The 17,550-nt window shown below is 41.5% G+C and overlaps 1 protein-coding gene across 1 annotated transcript in view; it reads left to right on the top strand.

Annotated features, from left to right (window-relative positions):
* The window catches only part of LOC146829990 (vomeronasal type-2 receptor 1-like), a 264,386-nt gene extending 253,609 nt beyond the window's left edge, over window positions 1–10,777 (top strand). The window contains exon 3 of the mRNA XM_085603676.1: window positions 9,932–10,777. Coding sequence (XP_085459802.1) covers window positions 9,932–10,777 — 846 coding nt within the window. The remainder of the gene's footprint in view (window positions 1–9,931) is intronic.
* Window positions 10,778–17,550: the final 6,773 nt, after the last annotated feature.

Genomic DNA, 17,550 nt, shown 5'->3' with positions numbered 1-17,550 from the left:
GGAATCAAGCATCCTAGGACCGGTTTCTGGCTATCAGCCGTCATCAGCCAGGATAGCTTGACTCCAGTGGCGTAGTGAGCACGGGTCCCACGTCTGGGAATACCCATCCCACTTAGGGCGAAAAGCGTTACAACAAACAATTGATGGACGGAATGCTGACAATGCAGACATTCTCCCCCAGTCAAGAGATCTGGGTTAAATCCATCATTCTTTTGCCCACTATGCCACCCCAGTTTAGACATGGCCATATGCAAATCAGTCTTGACCCTGTGCCTCATGGGAACAGTCCAGCCCGAACTGCCAAGCCATGTCTTCCCTGGACCGGAATCAAGCATCCTAGGACCGGTTTCTGGCTATCAGCCGTCATCAGCCAGGATAGCTTGACTCCAGTGGCGTAGTGAGCACGGGTCCCACGTCTGGGAATACCCATCCCACTTAGGGCGAAAAGCGTTACAACAAACAATTGATGGACGGAATGCTGACAATGCAGACATTCTCCCCCAGTCAAGAGATCTGGGTTAAATCCATCATTCTTTTGCCCACTATGCCACCCCAGTTTAGACATGGCCATATGCAAATCAGTCTTGACCCTGTGCCTCATGGGAACAGTCCAGCCCGAACTGCCAAGCCATGTCTTCCCTGGACCGGAATCAAGCATCCTAGGACCGGTTTCTGGCTATCAGCCGTCATCAGCCAGGATAGCTTGACTCCAGTGGCGTAGTGAGCACGGGTCCCACGTCTGGGAATACCCATCCCACTTAGGGCGAAAAGCGTTACAACAAACAATTGATGGACGGAATGCTGACAATGCAGACATTCTCCCCCAGTCAAGAGATCTGGGTTAAATCCATCATTCCTTTGCCCACTATGCCACCCCAGTTTAGACATGGCCATATGCAAATCAGTCTTGACCCTGTGCCTCATGGGAACAGTCCAGCCCGAACTGCCAAGCCATGTCTTCCCTGGACCGGAATCAAGCATCCTAGGACCGGTTTCTGGCTATCAGCCGTCATCAGCCAGGATAGCTTGACTCCAGTGGCGTAGTGAGCACGGGTCCCACGTCTGGGAATACCCATCCCACTTAGGGCGAAAAGCGTTACAACAAACAATTGATGGACGGAATGCTGACAATGCAGACATTCTCCCCCAGTCAAGAGATCTGGGTTAAATCCATCATTCTTTTGCCCACTATGCCACCCCAGTTTAGACATGGCCATATGCAAATCAGTCTTGACCCTGTGCCTCATGGGAACAGTCCAGCCCGAACTGCCAAGCCATGTCTTCCCTGGACCGGAATCAAGCATCCTAGGACCGGTTTCTGGCTATCAGCCGTCATCAGCCAGGATAGCTTGACTCCAGTGGCGTAGTGAGCACGGGTCCCACGTCTGGGAATACCCATCCCACTTAGGGCGAAAAGCGTTACAACAAACAATTGATGGACGGAATGCTGACAATGCAGACATTCTCCCCCAGTCAAGAGATCTGGGTTAAATCCATCATTCTTTTGCCCACTATGCCACCCCAGTTTAGACATGGCCATATGCAAATCAGTCTTGACCCTGTGCCTCATGGGAACAGTCCAGCCCAAACTGCCAAGCCATGTCTTCCCTGGACCGGAATCAAGCATCCTAGGACCGGTTTCTGGCTATCAGCCGTCATCAGCCAGGATAGCTTGACTCCAGTGGCGTAGTGAGCACGGGTCCCACGTCTGGGAATACCGACAACAACGAGCTTCCAAGCTCTCCTCCCATACACTCAGGGGACTTCCTTGTGCTCTTTTCATCTGAAACAGATCAATTGTCTTTCCCATCACTTCTTTAGAATGAAGAGGATGTGTGCTGAAATGTTCATAAATTTCTTCTTCTTTTGACTTATCCACTTTTTCCATTTGCCCAGCTGGTATTCCTGAGTCTGCTAGTAAAACTTCTTCATCTTCATCCATATAAATTGTTTCATACCATTTATTATTTCTTTTCAAATATAAATTTGCTCTTTGTACTTTTCGTACATCTACCAGCTCCTGCCAAATTTTCTTATTCTTTGTTGGTACTCCATTAACCAGAATAACTAATGGTTCAGTTTCCAATCTATCTGCATCAATTGTTTCCATATTTTTTTTCAAATCCAATGGCAAATAGACAACTCTTCCTTTTAAACCTCTTTGTAAATCCGAAGGAGGTAATTTACCTGTTTTGGGCTCCATACGAACTATAGTCTGAAAAGGATGGACACATTGAATGAGTATAGACTCATAAGTATTTAAATCACTAAGTTCTGCATGAATTTCAACCAATTCTAAATTATTATGTACAGCTCTTGCTGGCATTTTATTTTCTTCTAACTTGTTATAACAGTATTTACAAATACAGTGATATTCACCCAAATCAAAACAATTTTCCAGAAATAAATATGTAGCAAAATCCATCCACTTAGTAATATTTTCTTTTTCACTTCTTTTATAGAGATCAACATACCTTGTTTGATTATTATAATGGCTTCTCCGGCAACAAATGCAAGTAATATTTGGTCTTTCATTAGAAATGATAGTCAATTTTGTCATTTGATCTTCAAATGTTTTACTAACAGTGGGTTCTACATTCTCTTCCACATTTTCCTCAATAACTGTGTCATTTCCTGCACTTTTTTCCTCTGGACCAAAGTAACAAAACTGAATATCATCAGTAACCTTCACTACATCTGATACAGATCCACGGAACAGAGCACTATTCAACTCATTTAACTTTAGTGCTGGACTTTTATCAAAATACAATGTTCTCACAAACTTTCTCATCTCAGTATGCCAGCATCCTAAAATGGTGAAAAACACTTTGGCAAACTTTCCTAGATAGACAAGCAAGAGAATGTCCTTGCAAACTAGTATTCTCTCTCACTCTGCATGGGTCTAGTCTTTGAAGCACCTTAATCTTCTGTTTAACACTCTTTTTACTATATTCTCTTAGGAAGTCACGTAATTTATCAATAGATTCCTGTCGCACAGTGCAAATACTACTACAATTCCAAGTGTACACTGGGGCTTTAGGACATCTCCCCATAACCTCATCAGCTAACACTTCTTCCTCATTTCCTGGAACGATTTTCTCCTTTTCCATTACACAACCATCTTTAACTTCATAAGCTCGACCATTGGTGTCAACTGCATGCAACAAACTATTACTTTGGAGATAACTCTCTTCATTAAAAAATGGCTCAGTACTTGAACTATGCTTCCATTCTCCTAAGAACACTTTACAAAAGTTATTTTTTTCACTTCTCTTTTCCTTTTGCTTTGTGACTTCATTGCTTTTACTAATTTTTCTAATCTACGCATCCTGTTCAAAATTAAAATAAATAGTTTTCGTTTTATTTCCAAAGCCTTATAAACAATTTTTTCAATATATTTCTTTTTTTTTATAAAATGTGGTTTTCTTGTTATATTTTTTCACATCCTTTAGCAAATTTAACATCACTCTTCTCTGAAACATTTTTCTACGAATGTTTTTAAAATCTATTTTTCGTGTTAAGTCACTCTTTCTTACTTCTGATTCAACATTGGCTTTTCGTATTTTCTGTCGACTCTGTTGTTGTTTTGTACGTGAAACACTATTTGCAGTGCATATTTTCTTAACATTTTTTCTTTGTTTGAAGATATTTTTTAAAAATTCCTTAGTCTGCTTACCAGAAGTCTTATTCTTTTTTCCAACATGAGGTTCTTCAACTATTTTTTGGGGTCCAGTTTTCTTCAAATATAGATGTTGTTGCTGTTCTTTTCTCTTTCTTGACTTTATAGGCATCTTTAATTAATTTCACTGTTGTTCAGCAATACCTGAAAGAAACTAAAAAAAAAATACCTTTATGTAATTTTAATACATTACCATTTTTTTCAGAGCTTTTCAAATCCTATCACATGACCTGTCCCTTTCCTAAAACTCCAAGTCTTACAGAACAAGAGCAGCACAAATTAAATCTCTGACAACAATTCCTGAGTGCGCACAGACTCATGGTGTGATTCTAGGCAAAAAACGATTTTAGTTTCGCAATTTCAAAGCACATTTACTACTGTGGAAGAGTAAGTCATAATTACTATGGCAGCCTAACACATTTTCCTTATATTTTAAAGAGGCAGAAAAGAGTACACGTCCTAACAGCTACTTGAGACCATCAGCATGTGTTACAGGGTGAGTGATTAGAGTAGAGCAAAGGAAATGAGCCTTGCTGACGTTGAATGTGTTAGCATTACACACTGCTATCTAAAATATCACACAGAGCTGAATAGTAAGCATGAGAGTGCAGGAGATGCACCTGTCTGTGTGCTAAGGGCATGCTTCTGGAGACCACTTATTGTCAGGTGCAACACAGATCTGCATGGACGCTTGTAGAACTGCATGAAAACTGCAGAGATGTATGTAAGAGTACATGTGTGGTAAAGGTTAATTGGAGTGTTGAACATGTAGGATCTAACTCACCCATTGCGGGAGTGGAAGGAAAATGTACCATGCTAATTTCAAATGTGTTAGCATTTGCATCTCATTTGTGAGATAGTGATTTCTGCTGAATGCTAACCATCACAGTTCAAGAAAACAAGCTGCCCCTTTCCTGCGAGTGCAAGTCTAACAGAGCAAGAGCAACCTGAATTAAATCTCTGTGAAAAATTCCTGTGTACAGACAGACTCATTGTGTGATTCTACGCACAAAACAGTATTCCTGGGTGATACCAGTACACCTTAACTTATGGTGAAGACATACTCCATAATATCTGACATGTTCAAGGCACTTAAATATCTTTCTTAACATAAAATGTAAAACACAACTTTTAAAATGGTAGGAAAATGTACCATGCTAATTTCAAATGTGTTAGCATTTGCCTCTCATTTGTGACAAAGTGATTTCTGCTGAATGCTAACCATCACAGTTCTTGAAAACAAGCTGCCCCTTTCCTGCGAGTGCAAGTCTAACAGAGCAAGAGCAACACAAATTAAATCTCTGTGAAAAATTCCTATGTACAGACAGACTCAAGGTGTGATTCTAGGCACAAAACAGTATTTCTGGGTGATACCACTGCACCTTAACTTATGGTGAAGACATACTCCATAATATCTGACACGTTCAAGGCAGTTAAATATCTTCCTTTACATAAAATGTAAAACACAACTTTTAAAGTGGTAGGAAAATGTGCCATGCTATTTTCAAATTTGTTTGCATTTGCCTCTCATTTGTGTGAAAGTGATTTCTGCTGAATGCTAACCATCACAGTTCTTGAAAACAAGCTGCCCCTTTCCTGCTAGTGCAAGTCAAACAGAGCAACAACAACACAAATTAAATCTCTGTCAAAAAGTCCTGTGTACAGACAGACTCATGGTGTGATTCTAGGCACAAAACAGTATTCCTGGGTGATACCAGTACACCTTAACTTATGGTGAAGACATTCTCCATACTATCTGTCATGTTCCAGGCAGTTAAATATCATCCTTAACATAAAATGTAAAACACAACTTTTAAAGTGGTAGGAAAATGTACCATGCTAATTTCAAATGTGTTAGCATTTGCCTCTCATTTCTGACAAAGTGATTTCTGCTGAATGCTAACCATCACAGTTCTTGAAAACAAGCTGCCCCTTTCCTGCGAGTGCAAGTCTAACAGAGCAAGAGCAACACAAATTAAATCTCTGTCAAAAATTCCTGTGTAAAGACAGACTCATGGTGTGAGTCTAGGCACACAACAGTTGTTTTGGTTGATACTAGTACACCTTAACTTATGGTGAAGACATACTCCATATTATCTGACATGTTCAAGGCACTTAAATATCTTCCTTTACATAAAATGTAAAACACAACTTTTAAAGTGGTAGGAAAATGTACCATTCTATTTTCAAATGTGTTTGCATTTGCCTCTCATTTGTGAGAAAGTTATTTCTGCTGAATGCTAACCATCACAGTTCTTGAAAATAAGCTGCCCCTTTCCTGCGAGTGCAAGTCTAACAGAGCGAGAGCAACATTAATTAAATCTCTGTGAAATATTCCTGTGTACAGACAGACTCATGGTGTGATTCTACGCACAAAACAGTATTCCTGGGTGATACCAGTACACCTTAACTTATGGTGAAGACATACTCCATAATATATAACATGTTCAAGGCAGTTAAATATCTTCCTTAACATAAAATGTAAAACACAACTTTTAAATTGTTAGGAAAATGTACCATGCTAATTTCAAATGTGTTAGCATTTGCCTCTCATTTGTGACAAAGTGATTTCTGCTGAATGCTAACCATCACAGTTCTTGAAAACAAGCTGCCCCTTTCCTGCGAGTGCAAGTCTAACAGAGCAAGAGCAACACAAATTAAATCTCTGTGAAAAATTCCTATGTACAGACAGATTCAAGGTGTGATTCTAGGCACAAAACAGTATTTCTGGGTGATACCACTGCACCTTAACTTATGGTGAAGACATACTCCATAATATCTGACATGTTCAAGGCAGTTAAATATCTTCCTTTACATAAAATGTAAAACACAACTTTTAAAGTGGTCGGAAAATGTGCCATGCTATTTTCAAATGTGTTTGCATTTGCCTCTCATTTGTGTGAAAGTGATTTCTGCTGAATGCTAACCATCACAGTTCTTGAAAACAAGCTGCCCCTTTCCTGCTAGTGCAAGTCAAACAGAGCAACAGCAACACAAATTAAATCTCTGTCAAAAATTCCTGTGTACAGACAGACTCATGGTGTTATTTTAGGCACAAAACAGTATTCCTGGGTGATACCAGTACACCTTAACTTATGGTGAAGACATTCTCCATAATATCTGTCATGTTCCAGGCAGTTAAATATCATCCTTAACATAAAATGTAAAACAAACTTTTAAAGTGGTAGGAAAATGTACCATGCTAATTTCAAATGTGTTAGCATTTGCCTCTCATTTGTGACAAAGTGATTTCAGCTGAATGCTAACCATCACAGTTCTTGAAAACAAGCTGCCCCTTTCCTGCGAGTGCAAGTCTAACAGAGCAAGAGCAACACAAATTAAATCTCTGTCAAAAATTCCTGTGTAAAGACAGACTCATGGTGTGAGTCTAGGCACAAAACAGTTTTTTTGGTTGATACCAGTACACCTTAACTTATGGTGAAGACATACTCCATAATATCTGACATGTTCAAGGCAGTTAAATATCTTACTTAAAAAAAAATGTAAAACACAACTTTAAAAGAAGAATTACATTTCTATTATTTATTTCAAAATGTACGACATACATCCCCTCTCAAATTCATAACTCACCTTTAAAAGTAGTTAGTTGAGAAAGAAATGTGCCAATCACACAGCAGATTATCAGAGCCAGAATCTCTGAACTGTACACCTCTCAGCAGAACCAGTAAATGGCAATGTTTCCCTCTTTTTTCACACATATACATGTTAACTTCAAATCACAGTCCTTCCCACATTTTTTCAAATGGAATAACACATTTCTATTGGTTGCAAATTTCAACCCTTTCCAAATCATCCCTTCCCCCAACATGACTTCTGCCTGCTACCATAGCAACAGGTCATGGAACACTGGCGTGAGCAGGGAGGTCAGAAGTTCAGCACACAATGTTTCTAATCCAAAGAGCAAGAGTGCTTGACTTTTCAAACCTAACAGCAAATCCAAAGTAATGTTCTGTGGGAACACATTTTTCTGAACCTATACAAAACATGTTTTTAAAAATGTAAACATACAACCTAGTTTTTAGTGTTGTATGGTCTGAAACAGCCAATGAGTTCTTTTAAAAAAAAAAAAGTATGTAAGCCTCCATTTTACAACTATCTTTCTTTTCATATTGCCATTCTACTGAAAGACACCTTCTGAGTGCATCCAGATCTCCTTGGAAGATGTTCACAGTGTGGATTATAGGCCACAACTATGTCTTCTGGAGTGAAAAGTTTGCAGAAAAAAGAGGTATTGTGAAAGATGCCAAATGTAGACATTAAATGGATTGGTCAAAGAGGGTTAAAGTGGCACCAATTAATGCCTTTGTTGAAAACCTTTCTACATCTCCCACAGCCTAACCTTATTATTGTGCACTGTGGTGGAAATGACCTAGGCACTTTAACTGGGGTAGGTCTGGAAATGCTTATTAAGGACACCTTTGTGCAAATGATGTCACTTTTTCCACAAACTGCCTTTGTATATTCTAATATATGCCAAAGGCAAAAGTGGAACTGGTCCTACCAACATTGTCCGCAGATTGACAAAGCAAGAAAGCACGTCAATAAGTCTGTTTCTGCTTTCCTCAGAGACTATGGTATGGGTTCTATATACCACAACAACTTGCGTTACAGCATGCAAGGCATTTATAGAGGAGACGGTGTACATTTCAATGATGAAGGGAACAGAGTCTTCCTCTTGAATTTTAGGCTCTGCATCGGTACTTACTTGTAGGTACCAAAAAACAATCAATGAACACAACGGCTCTTTTTAGAGCCAACCAACATCCAAACACTTAATCTTTTTTTAAAAATAATTTAAATTTTTTTTTTTTTTTTCCGTGCACGAACGATGCGCGCACCTCGCGATTTAAAAAAAAAAAATTAAAATCTTATTTTTTGCCCTTCGGGGTCCCACTGTGACCCCCTGACAAACGCTAGGGGGTCAGGAACTCCCTACCCTGCCCTCTTTTCACGTTCTCCACCTTTCCTTTTCAGTGTGACAGACAAAATGGCGGCCGACACTTCCTGATTTCGACCGCTTCGAATGTTTACAGACATGGAACAACCAATCAGAATTACGCTCGTGTACGTTAGGGTGCGCGCACCGTAAGCTTACGCAGCGCGTACGGTGCGCGCATATAGATATGTATATGTTTTTAAATGCTATTTTCTGAGGAACTAATGAACAGATTGACACCAGACCTGCAAAAGGCACATGCCTGACCTGAGGACTACTTCTCTGCCAAATTTCAAGTAATTCTGTTCAGCCGTTCGGGCTGTACCTTCGACTAAAGGTTCCTATGGGAAAATGCATGGGGAAAACGCGTTATGGGCCCCCGCTTGACGAATCACCCCGAGACTTTCAGGGTAGGAGCTGAGCGGAGCGCCCCATTAGTTTTGAAAATTTTGCGAGGATTCGTCAACCGGCTCCAAAGTTATATATATAACTACAGGGAGATGCGTCACGTTGTGAAGCCCTGCACCACATTAAACCTGCGTCAGGTTTAATGCATGCAGGGTGGGCGTTCAAGATTTCACTGAGTCACTTTTACGTCCATGCTGCGTCAAAACCCAGCGCCTGCTTGAAGCAGGCGTAAGGAGTGACGCAGTATGTTAGGCATAGGGCGCCCCATAGCATTGCTGGAGTTGCGTCGTGCTTGCGATACGACTCCAGCAATGCGTTACTCTTCCGTCAACAGATGTGTCAGAATTTCTGACGCATCTGTCAACCCTTGCGCCATGGTGCGCCGTATTGTAAATAAGGCGCATCCATGGTGACGCAAGGATTTGGCAGGTTGGCGCAGGGAAAGTGACGCATCTCTACAGATGCGTCACTTTCTTGTAAATCTGCCCCAAAGTTTGTGAATATCAATACATTTGGAAAACGTACTCAAACGTGAAAACTTACTAAAAGGGAAAATGACCTTCATAAATCTGGGACCAAATGATGCCCTCAAGTATCTGGCAAATTATGATATTTCCATTTTTATTCACAGTTAAAAATAAATATCGACAAGAAAATAAATGGTTTTCTGTCTGTATTTATCTGTAAAAATCAGTAATAACTGAAAACAGGGAGCCTTAATTATGATATGATACATGGCTTCAGCCCAGTTTATCCTAATGTTCTTTTGTGACAACTACAATCAGCTCTAACTAAAGATAACATTTGTTTACCCCTCCACCTTTCTTTCAGAGAGGGCTGCCAAATTTCATCTCACATTTCTTACCTCATGTCTTCCTTCTTTGCAGATCAGTTACGGGGCTCAGAACCCTGTACTCAGTGACAGAGTGAGATTTCCATCCTTATACCGGACTGTCCCAAATGATCTCTCCTTCTACATTGGAATTGCTCATTTGTTAAGACATTTCGGATGGACCTGGGTGGGGGTCCTGACAACGGATGATGACAGCGGAGAGCAAGCGCTGCGAGAACTGAAGGGCGTGATCGGTCAGGTCGGAGGCTGCATCGAGTTCTCCTATATGATTCCCGCTTATGTTTCGAAAAGTGACCCACCAAACCTAGATGCAGTCGTTGACGTTGTTAATACATCCACCGCACAGGTGGTCATTCTCTACTGCAGTACAGTGAACGCTGTGCATTATTTCTCCTACAATGAGTGGAGAACGTTGCCTCCTAAAATTTGGATTTTGTCAGAGGCCATCTCCAATTTTGCCAATTTTGAATTTGCCTCATATTTATTCAATGGAAGTCTGGCATTTTTTATCCAAAAAGAAGAAATTATTGGATTTAGAGATTTTCTGCATGATGTTACTCCATGGGAATTTCCAGGTGATACAGCCCTGGCTAATCTATGGGAGGCGGGGTTTAGGTGTCTTTTAATGGATAGAAATAATATAAATGTGACAGACATTTCATCTGATCTTTACTGCTCAGGAAAAGAGACATTTCAGATGTTGTCTGAATATCGCAATATTAAATACAGTCTGATCCATACGGTTCATACTGCTGTCTACGTACTGGCAAACGCCTTACATACCATATATTCATCTGACCCCAGACCAGGAACAGGAAGTGCTGCTCGGAGCTCAATGAAGGAACAGAAACCGTGGGAGGTAAAGATGTGTCACATGTAAAATGGAGCCAGGGATGTAACTCGTATCCTTTTAACTCTGGCATTAGCCAAGAACGTTTGATTTTAGCAAAATTACTTACTTATCACTGTTTTCACCTAGTTCTCTTCATGCATTGGTATTCTGTTGTGTCCTTCACATTTGTATTCCACCCACCACAACATAAAGCTTGGGGCCATGGACCAGCCATCTTCACCCATTGGTTAACTTCATTATGGCAGCACTTGCCCTCTCACATGGAGAACATTCACACACAAAATACCTCTCATTATGCTAGCGGTTACAATAGCAGTGTGTGTTGTGAGTAGCAGATTAGTGGCTTCACTAAAGAAGGAGCTGAGCGCTTCAAGCTGCTACATGTTAACAATGTGTACAAGCTCTGCTTTCTGTGTGCTGATCATAGAGAACAGGCAGCCATGTTAGTGTCAGGCTGCACCATGTTAGTGTCAGGCTGCGCTCTGCATTTCTACCGCTCCTGCATTTAAGCAATTAAAATGAAAAGTTTTCTAGTTTTTCTATTTTAATTGTGCGCATAAAAAGAATCTAGTTCTAAGTGACATTTGTACATTAATTTATTTCCCAATAAATGGTTCTTTCTTCCTCAGCATGTTTCATTCATGAATGCTGCCAACTTATAAAAATACATTTTAGATTTACATTATTGTTTAAAAAAAAGCCAAAACACTTTTCTCAGTTCCTTGTTAGTTCCTTGGTCTGACACCATTCCAGTACAGCACTACTTTTATTAGCCTATGTCCCTCTCTATCTTCAGGCGCTCCAAGGCGGGGGGTCTCCAGCCTGCAGGGGGAGGGTGGCTGATGGCAAAGACGGCTGGGCTGGGACCACTTCCTTCATTCCCATAGATCATTGCTCATCACCCATAGTCTGCTGTGCATCATTATCCATATTAATAAAACACAGACCACCCTATATACTCCCACCCTCTGAAGCACTTTATCCTGTCAGGAACAAGCACCTAGAAACTTTCACTGGCATAAAATGTATAAGACTGCACCGCGTACCTTGTCAGAAATTAGAACTTCCAGGAACTAAAGCGCTCCCACCAACACGTTAATATATTCGCATAGGGAAATTATGTAATTTCCTTTCTTTATTTTCAGTAAAAAAATGTACTTACTGTGAAGAAGTGAACACTTTTTTGCATTTTTTTTTATAGTTGCTCCCTCTAACTGACATTGAGTTTTGCATTGTTGCTGAAGGAGGAAAAGTTTTTCTTAGCAATGATTGTTTACAACACTGTGGTTCACAGGTCACTTCAACCTGCCTTGATAGCGTCCTCCTGGGGATGCAATACAGATAAGAAACAGTTTGTGCAAAAAGCTATTGAGCCAAACTCATTCACGGATCCTCAGATTTAGTGAAGAACTCTATACACAGTTATAACTTTCTGTATGTGCACTTGCTGAGCAATTCATCCGCCTTTAACATGTTCTCACATTGAAGCACTCACGACGAGTCTACAGACCACACACACAGAACCATGACCAGTGAAGCTTCTCTTTCATTCAAGGATGGCCAGATGCCCTGCCTTTGCCAATGCTTGTTGGTACGTGATGCTGAGTTGTGTCCTTTGTGGTTTAGCACACAGGGTTCACCATAGGATTCCCAGCTCTCACACATCTCTTTCATTCAAAGATGGCCAGATGCCCTGCCTTTGCCAATGCTTGTTGGTCTGTGATGCTGAGTTGTGGCCTTTGTGGTTTAGCACACAGGGCTCACCGTAGGCTTCCCAGCTCTCACACATCTCTTTCATTCAAAGATGGCCAGATGCCCTGCCTTTGCCAATGCTTGTTGGTCCGTGATGCTGAGTTGTGGCCTTTGTGGTTTAGCACACAGGGCTCACCGTAGGCTTACCAGCTCTCACACATCTCTTTCATTCAAAGATGGCCAGATGCCCTGCCTTTGCCAATGCTTGTTGGTATGTGATGCTGAGTTGTGGCCTTTGTGGTTTAGCACACAGGGCTCACCGTAGGATTCCCAGCTCTCACACATCTCTTTCATTCAAAGATGCCCAGATGCCCTGCCTTTGCCAATGCTTGTTGGTCCGTGATGCTGAGTTTTGGCCTTTTTAGTTGAGCAATCTCCTCGCAGGCTGGGCATACTGTAGTATGGCGGTCCACACAGATAGTTTGTAATTAAAGATGATTTATTCAAGCAGGTAACATATTGAATAGTTCCAGCGCGACAGGTAGTGGAGTTGTGAAGGGGTGCCCCACCAGGAGGAGCCTGCCTGCTCCTCAGCCCATGCTCCACAGTCACTTCACCTCTCTGTGGCCCAACATTCAGAGGCACATCAAGGCTCCAACATTCTATTGAGCACACAGCACAGACACTGGCTGAACAGGAGGTGTAAAATACATTGCATTAACAAATGCAGGATACTACATATCCCTTCTCACTGAGGACGACAAATGCAAGAGGAGGAAATGATGGATGGAATGCTGAACACTACAAACATTCACACCAGCCACAAAGATCCTGGTTTAATCCATTGTTCTTTTGCTCACCACGCCACCCCAATTTAGACCCAGGCATATTCAAATCTGTCTTGACCCTGTTTCTCATGGGAACAGTCCAGCCCAAACTACCAATCCAGGTTCTCCCTGGACTGTAAACAAGCATCCTGGGACCGGTTTCAGGGCATCAACCCTCATCAGCCAGTCTAGCTTGAATCCAGTGGCACAGTGAGCATGGGACTATGGTTAGCAGACCCTTTCCACTCAGGGTACCCACATTTAAAACATTGGGGACAGTGGGTGGATCCTCACGGTCCCCGCTGTCCCTGCCGGCTCATTGCATCCTGTGGGAGCTGGCATTATTTCTAAATCCAGGGAGCTGCTAACATTCAACTCCCTGGATCCCAAAGCAATGAGTCTTTTTCTCTCCTTTGCTTCACTGCGGGCAGGGATACAGACACATGCTGTGCTTTCAGCAAAAGAGAACATTTTGTGTTTCTAAACCAAAAAAGGTTTAGTGTCCCATTGCTGCCCTCCCAAGGAAGGTAGAGACCCAGGGGACCTCATTCCCCAGGGCCTGGCCTCTCCATTGGGGACCGCGGGGGAAGTTTGAAGGCCCCCGCTGTCTCTGGCAGTTCCTCGCCTCTTGCAGGAGCCAGCCTTGCTTTAGGACAGAGGGTGCTGCTAAACATGCAGCTCCCTCTGTCGAAAAGCAGTTCTGCTGTGCTTTGTGCAAGTGAGAGCATTGTACATGCTCCTGCTTGCACAAAGTGGAGAAGATTTTGCTATGGCTTCTCAGAGCAAACCATAGCAATCTACAATGTCTAGGGATGGGCACCCCAGAACATTGCTGGAGCTGGTTCTTGGGGGGTGGTGGTTCCCAGGGCCATATAGATCCACAGGCAGTGGCGGAGCGCCCCCTCCTTTGTTTGTATTTGTCTCGGGAGGTGGTGGTCCTGCCTGCTACTCACCATTGGTTCAGTCCACTGTCACTCTTCTTTGCTGCCTCCTAACTGGTTTAGGCAGTGATTCCTCACTTCCTTATTTGCCCAGAGGAGCACAGGCCAAGTACAAATTCCTTACTCTGTGAGCGTCTATTTGTTGTTAGGGGGAACTCTTTTGTAATTGTTTTGTGCTCATGTTATGAGTGTTCAGCTTCGGTGCCCTTTGCCCTTGTTGAATCTTATTTCGTGTGCTAATCTATGGTGTCCATTGCCATTGTATATTTCTTCCCATAGGCATTGTTTAATTTTATTTATTGCAATCATTATTTTTTTTTTGTGTTTGAGAGCTAATGCCAAGACTCAAACCCGATTCAACAATCCCAAAATGTGCAGCTCTGTAGGTTATGCTGCATCCTCCCAGACGCTAACTACACCTCTACAATGGCGCACTGGTGAAAGGGCCATGCACGGAATGAGCACTGCTGTAGATCAGCTTGTAACAGCTCACTGGAGGCGCTATCTCCCAAGCAGTCCTCTGTCCCTGGCGCGTCCCTGCCTGGGACAGCTCCACAGGCCTCCACAATTAAAATCGACAAAGCTAAGAGCAGTGCACAGGGCTGGTGGGCAGAGACCGCTTGAGAGGTGAGGGGACATGTTCAGCTGCTGTAGGGGAGTATGAGGGGCAGAGTGTTTTTACTTGAACTTTGTGGCTGTTTCCTTTTTTTGACTCTCCGTTGCTGTTTTTCATTCTTTACTGAGGCTACCATGAAGTGTGTTCTCTTCAATAAAGTTGTACAGCTATTCAAATAGGCCAGGAGTCTTCACTCTTTGAGTAGATTTATTGCAGCCAACAGGATACACAGGTATACAAGTGTAGAGGGCTCAAGGTGGTTGCTTCAACTGCTAGTGAAGCAACTGCAGCCTCTGGCCCAAACATTCTAAACAAGTAATACATGGAATACCTTGACAAGTACAAAGTAACATTCCAACATTTATATGTAAAATAAGTGCACTGAGAAATAATGCATAGACACCACATATCTCCCTCCTTTTAACGAAAAAGGAAAATTACACATTTAACAAAACTGTGAGCAAAATGTTTACTGAACATACCTACTAGGAATCCTCCTAATTCTTGAGCTCCTTCTGACATCGGGAGAACTCTGACCAATATTTACAACTGGAATATAAACAGGATTGAATCTGGCCAAGCGACCAAAATTCCACCATTGACCATTCTCTAATTTTGCACTGTTACCTTTAATTATGACTATACGTGCAGGATCCCTGCATTTTGATTTACCTTTTTGTAGCAACAAAGGATCCTTGACACGAACCAGGTCACCAACAACAAATTTGACTTCTTTCTTGGAAACAGGCACGGAGAGTTTATTACATCTGCTAACGCTGGCTTCATCACTACGATTTTTAGCAATGAAAGAATTCTTTGCAAAATCACATTTATTATCCAAGAAATTCAATTTCCAAAACGGATTGAGCGTAGATACCACTTTCCTCCCTCTCATCAATTCAAAAGGAACACAACCAGATACAGAGTGAGGGGTGGTTCTATATGCCCATACCACATCTCTGATAGCAGACTCACAATCTACTTTTGCTTTGATGGCACTCTGAATACATTCGACTAGAATCCTGTTGAATCTTTCAACTTTGCCGTTTCCCTGAGGAAAATACAAAGGAGTGCGTAAATGTTTGATACCCATCTTTGTCAAGAAGTCTTGCATGAGTTCTGAAGTAAATTGAACCCCATTATCTGTAAGCAATTCTTCAGGTGTGCCCTCTCTGCTGAATACATCTTGCAGAAAACGAATGACAGATTTGGTATTTGGCTCAGAAACACCTCTGACCTCTACCCACCTGGATAAATGATCGATTAGAACTATAAAATATCTCATGCAATTGAGTAGTACATGAAATGGTCCAAGAAAATCTACTGCAACCTTTTGCCATACTCTGTTGGGAGAAATTGAAGGTTTGGGAGATTGAGAATTTGTAACCAAATGTTTGTCACTATATAAACATTGTGTGCAATTATTAACAAGTGCTTCCACATCTTGATCAATAGACGGCCACCAAAAATCATTACGTACTCTGCGCTTGGTGGCAGTCATACCCAAATGACCTGAATGCGCAGTTTCTAAAATTCTTTGTCGAAAACAAAATGGAGGAATTAATTTGCCTTCTCTGACTAAAAGTTTGCCTTCAAGCGATAACTCATTTGCAACCTTACAAAATGGTTGTAACTCAGGCTCAACAGATCTTTCCTTAGGCCAACCTTTCACCACAAATTCCATCACTTGTTTAAGTAGTGAATCACTTTCTAATGCTTTATACCACTCTACTATGTCAGGGCACATTACGGTGTCATCAATGCTAGCAATGATACATTCTTCAATATCATCTTCTGAAGCATTAGACTTGTCCACCTGCACAGGATGTCTGGATAAGAAGTCAGCTTTAATATTTTTTCCTCCAGCTATGTATTGCACAGTAAAATTGAATTCTAAAAGCTTGGTGGATAACTTGGCTAAGCTAGCTGTTGCTTTTTTGATTTTGTTGCCAGAAAGTATGTCAACTAATGGCTTGTGATCGGTCCTCAAACTAAATTTTCTCCCCCACACGTATGGTTTAAACTTCTCAATTCCCCATACACAAGCAAGCAACTCTTTTTCAATAACTGAATATCTCAGTTCAACGTCTTTCATCCGTCTAGAAGCAAAACCAATTGTAAGCTCATTGTTGCCAGACATTTGAGACAACACGGCACCCATGCCATAAGAACTGGCATCTACCGTAACAAATGTGTCTCGCCCTTCCACGTATGCTTGAAGAGCAGGTGCAGAAAGGAGACTCTCTTTGATACGCTGAAAATGGTCTTGACAAGTGGCTGTCCATATAAAATCTGAGTTTTTCTTTAAAAGGCTTCTGAAACATTCAGTGAGACTTGCAAAATTCTTTATGAACTTGGAATAGAATTCACAAAGCCCAATGAATGAACAAAGTTGATCTTTGTCAATAGGGTGAGGAGCATTGACAATGGCATCCACAATACTGGGTTTAGGTTTGACACCATCTTTGGAAAGGATATTTCCTAAGTACACAATCTCATTTACTGAAAAGATGCATTTGTCTTCTCTGACAGTCACATGATTGTTTTGTAATACAGTCAGTACATTTTCAAGTACAACGTTGTGTTCTTCTTTTGAAACAGTGTGCACCAAAATATCATCTTGAAACACAACTACATTAGCAATATCCTTAAGCATATTGCTCATAACTTTCTGAAACACAGAGGCAGCTGACGCCAAGCCAAATGGCATCCTGCGAAACTGGA

Source organism: Triturus cristatus, chromosome 5_1 (genome assembly GCF_964204655.1).
Source record: "Triturus cristatus chromosome 5_1, aTriCri1.1, whole genome shotgun sequence".
In the NCBI taxonomy this organism is placed as follows: Eukaryota; Metazoa; Chordata; class Amphibia; order Caudata; family Salamandridae; genus Triturus; species Triturus cristatus.
Note: the sequence above shows the minus strand (reverse complement) of the source record. Positions and strands in the feature narration are given on the sequence as shown.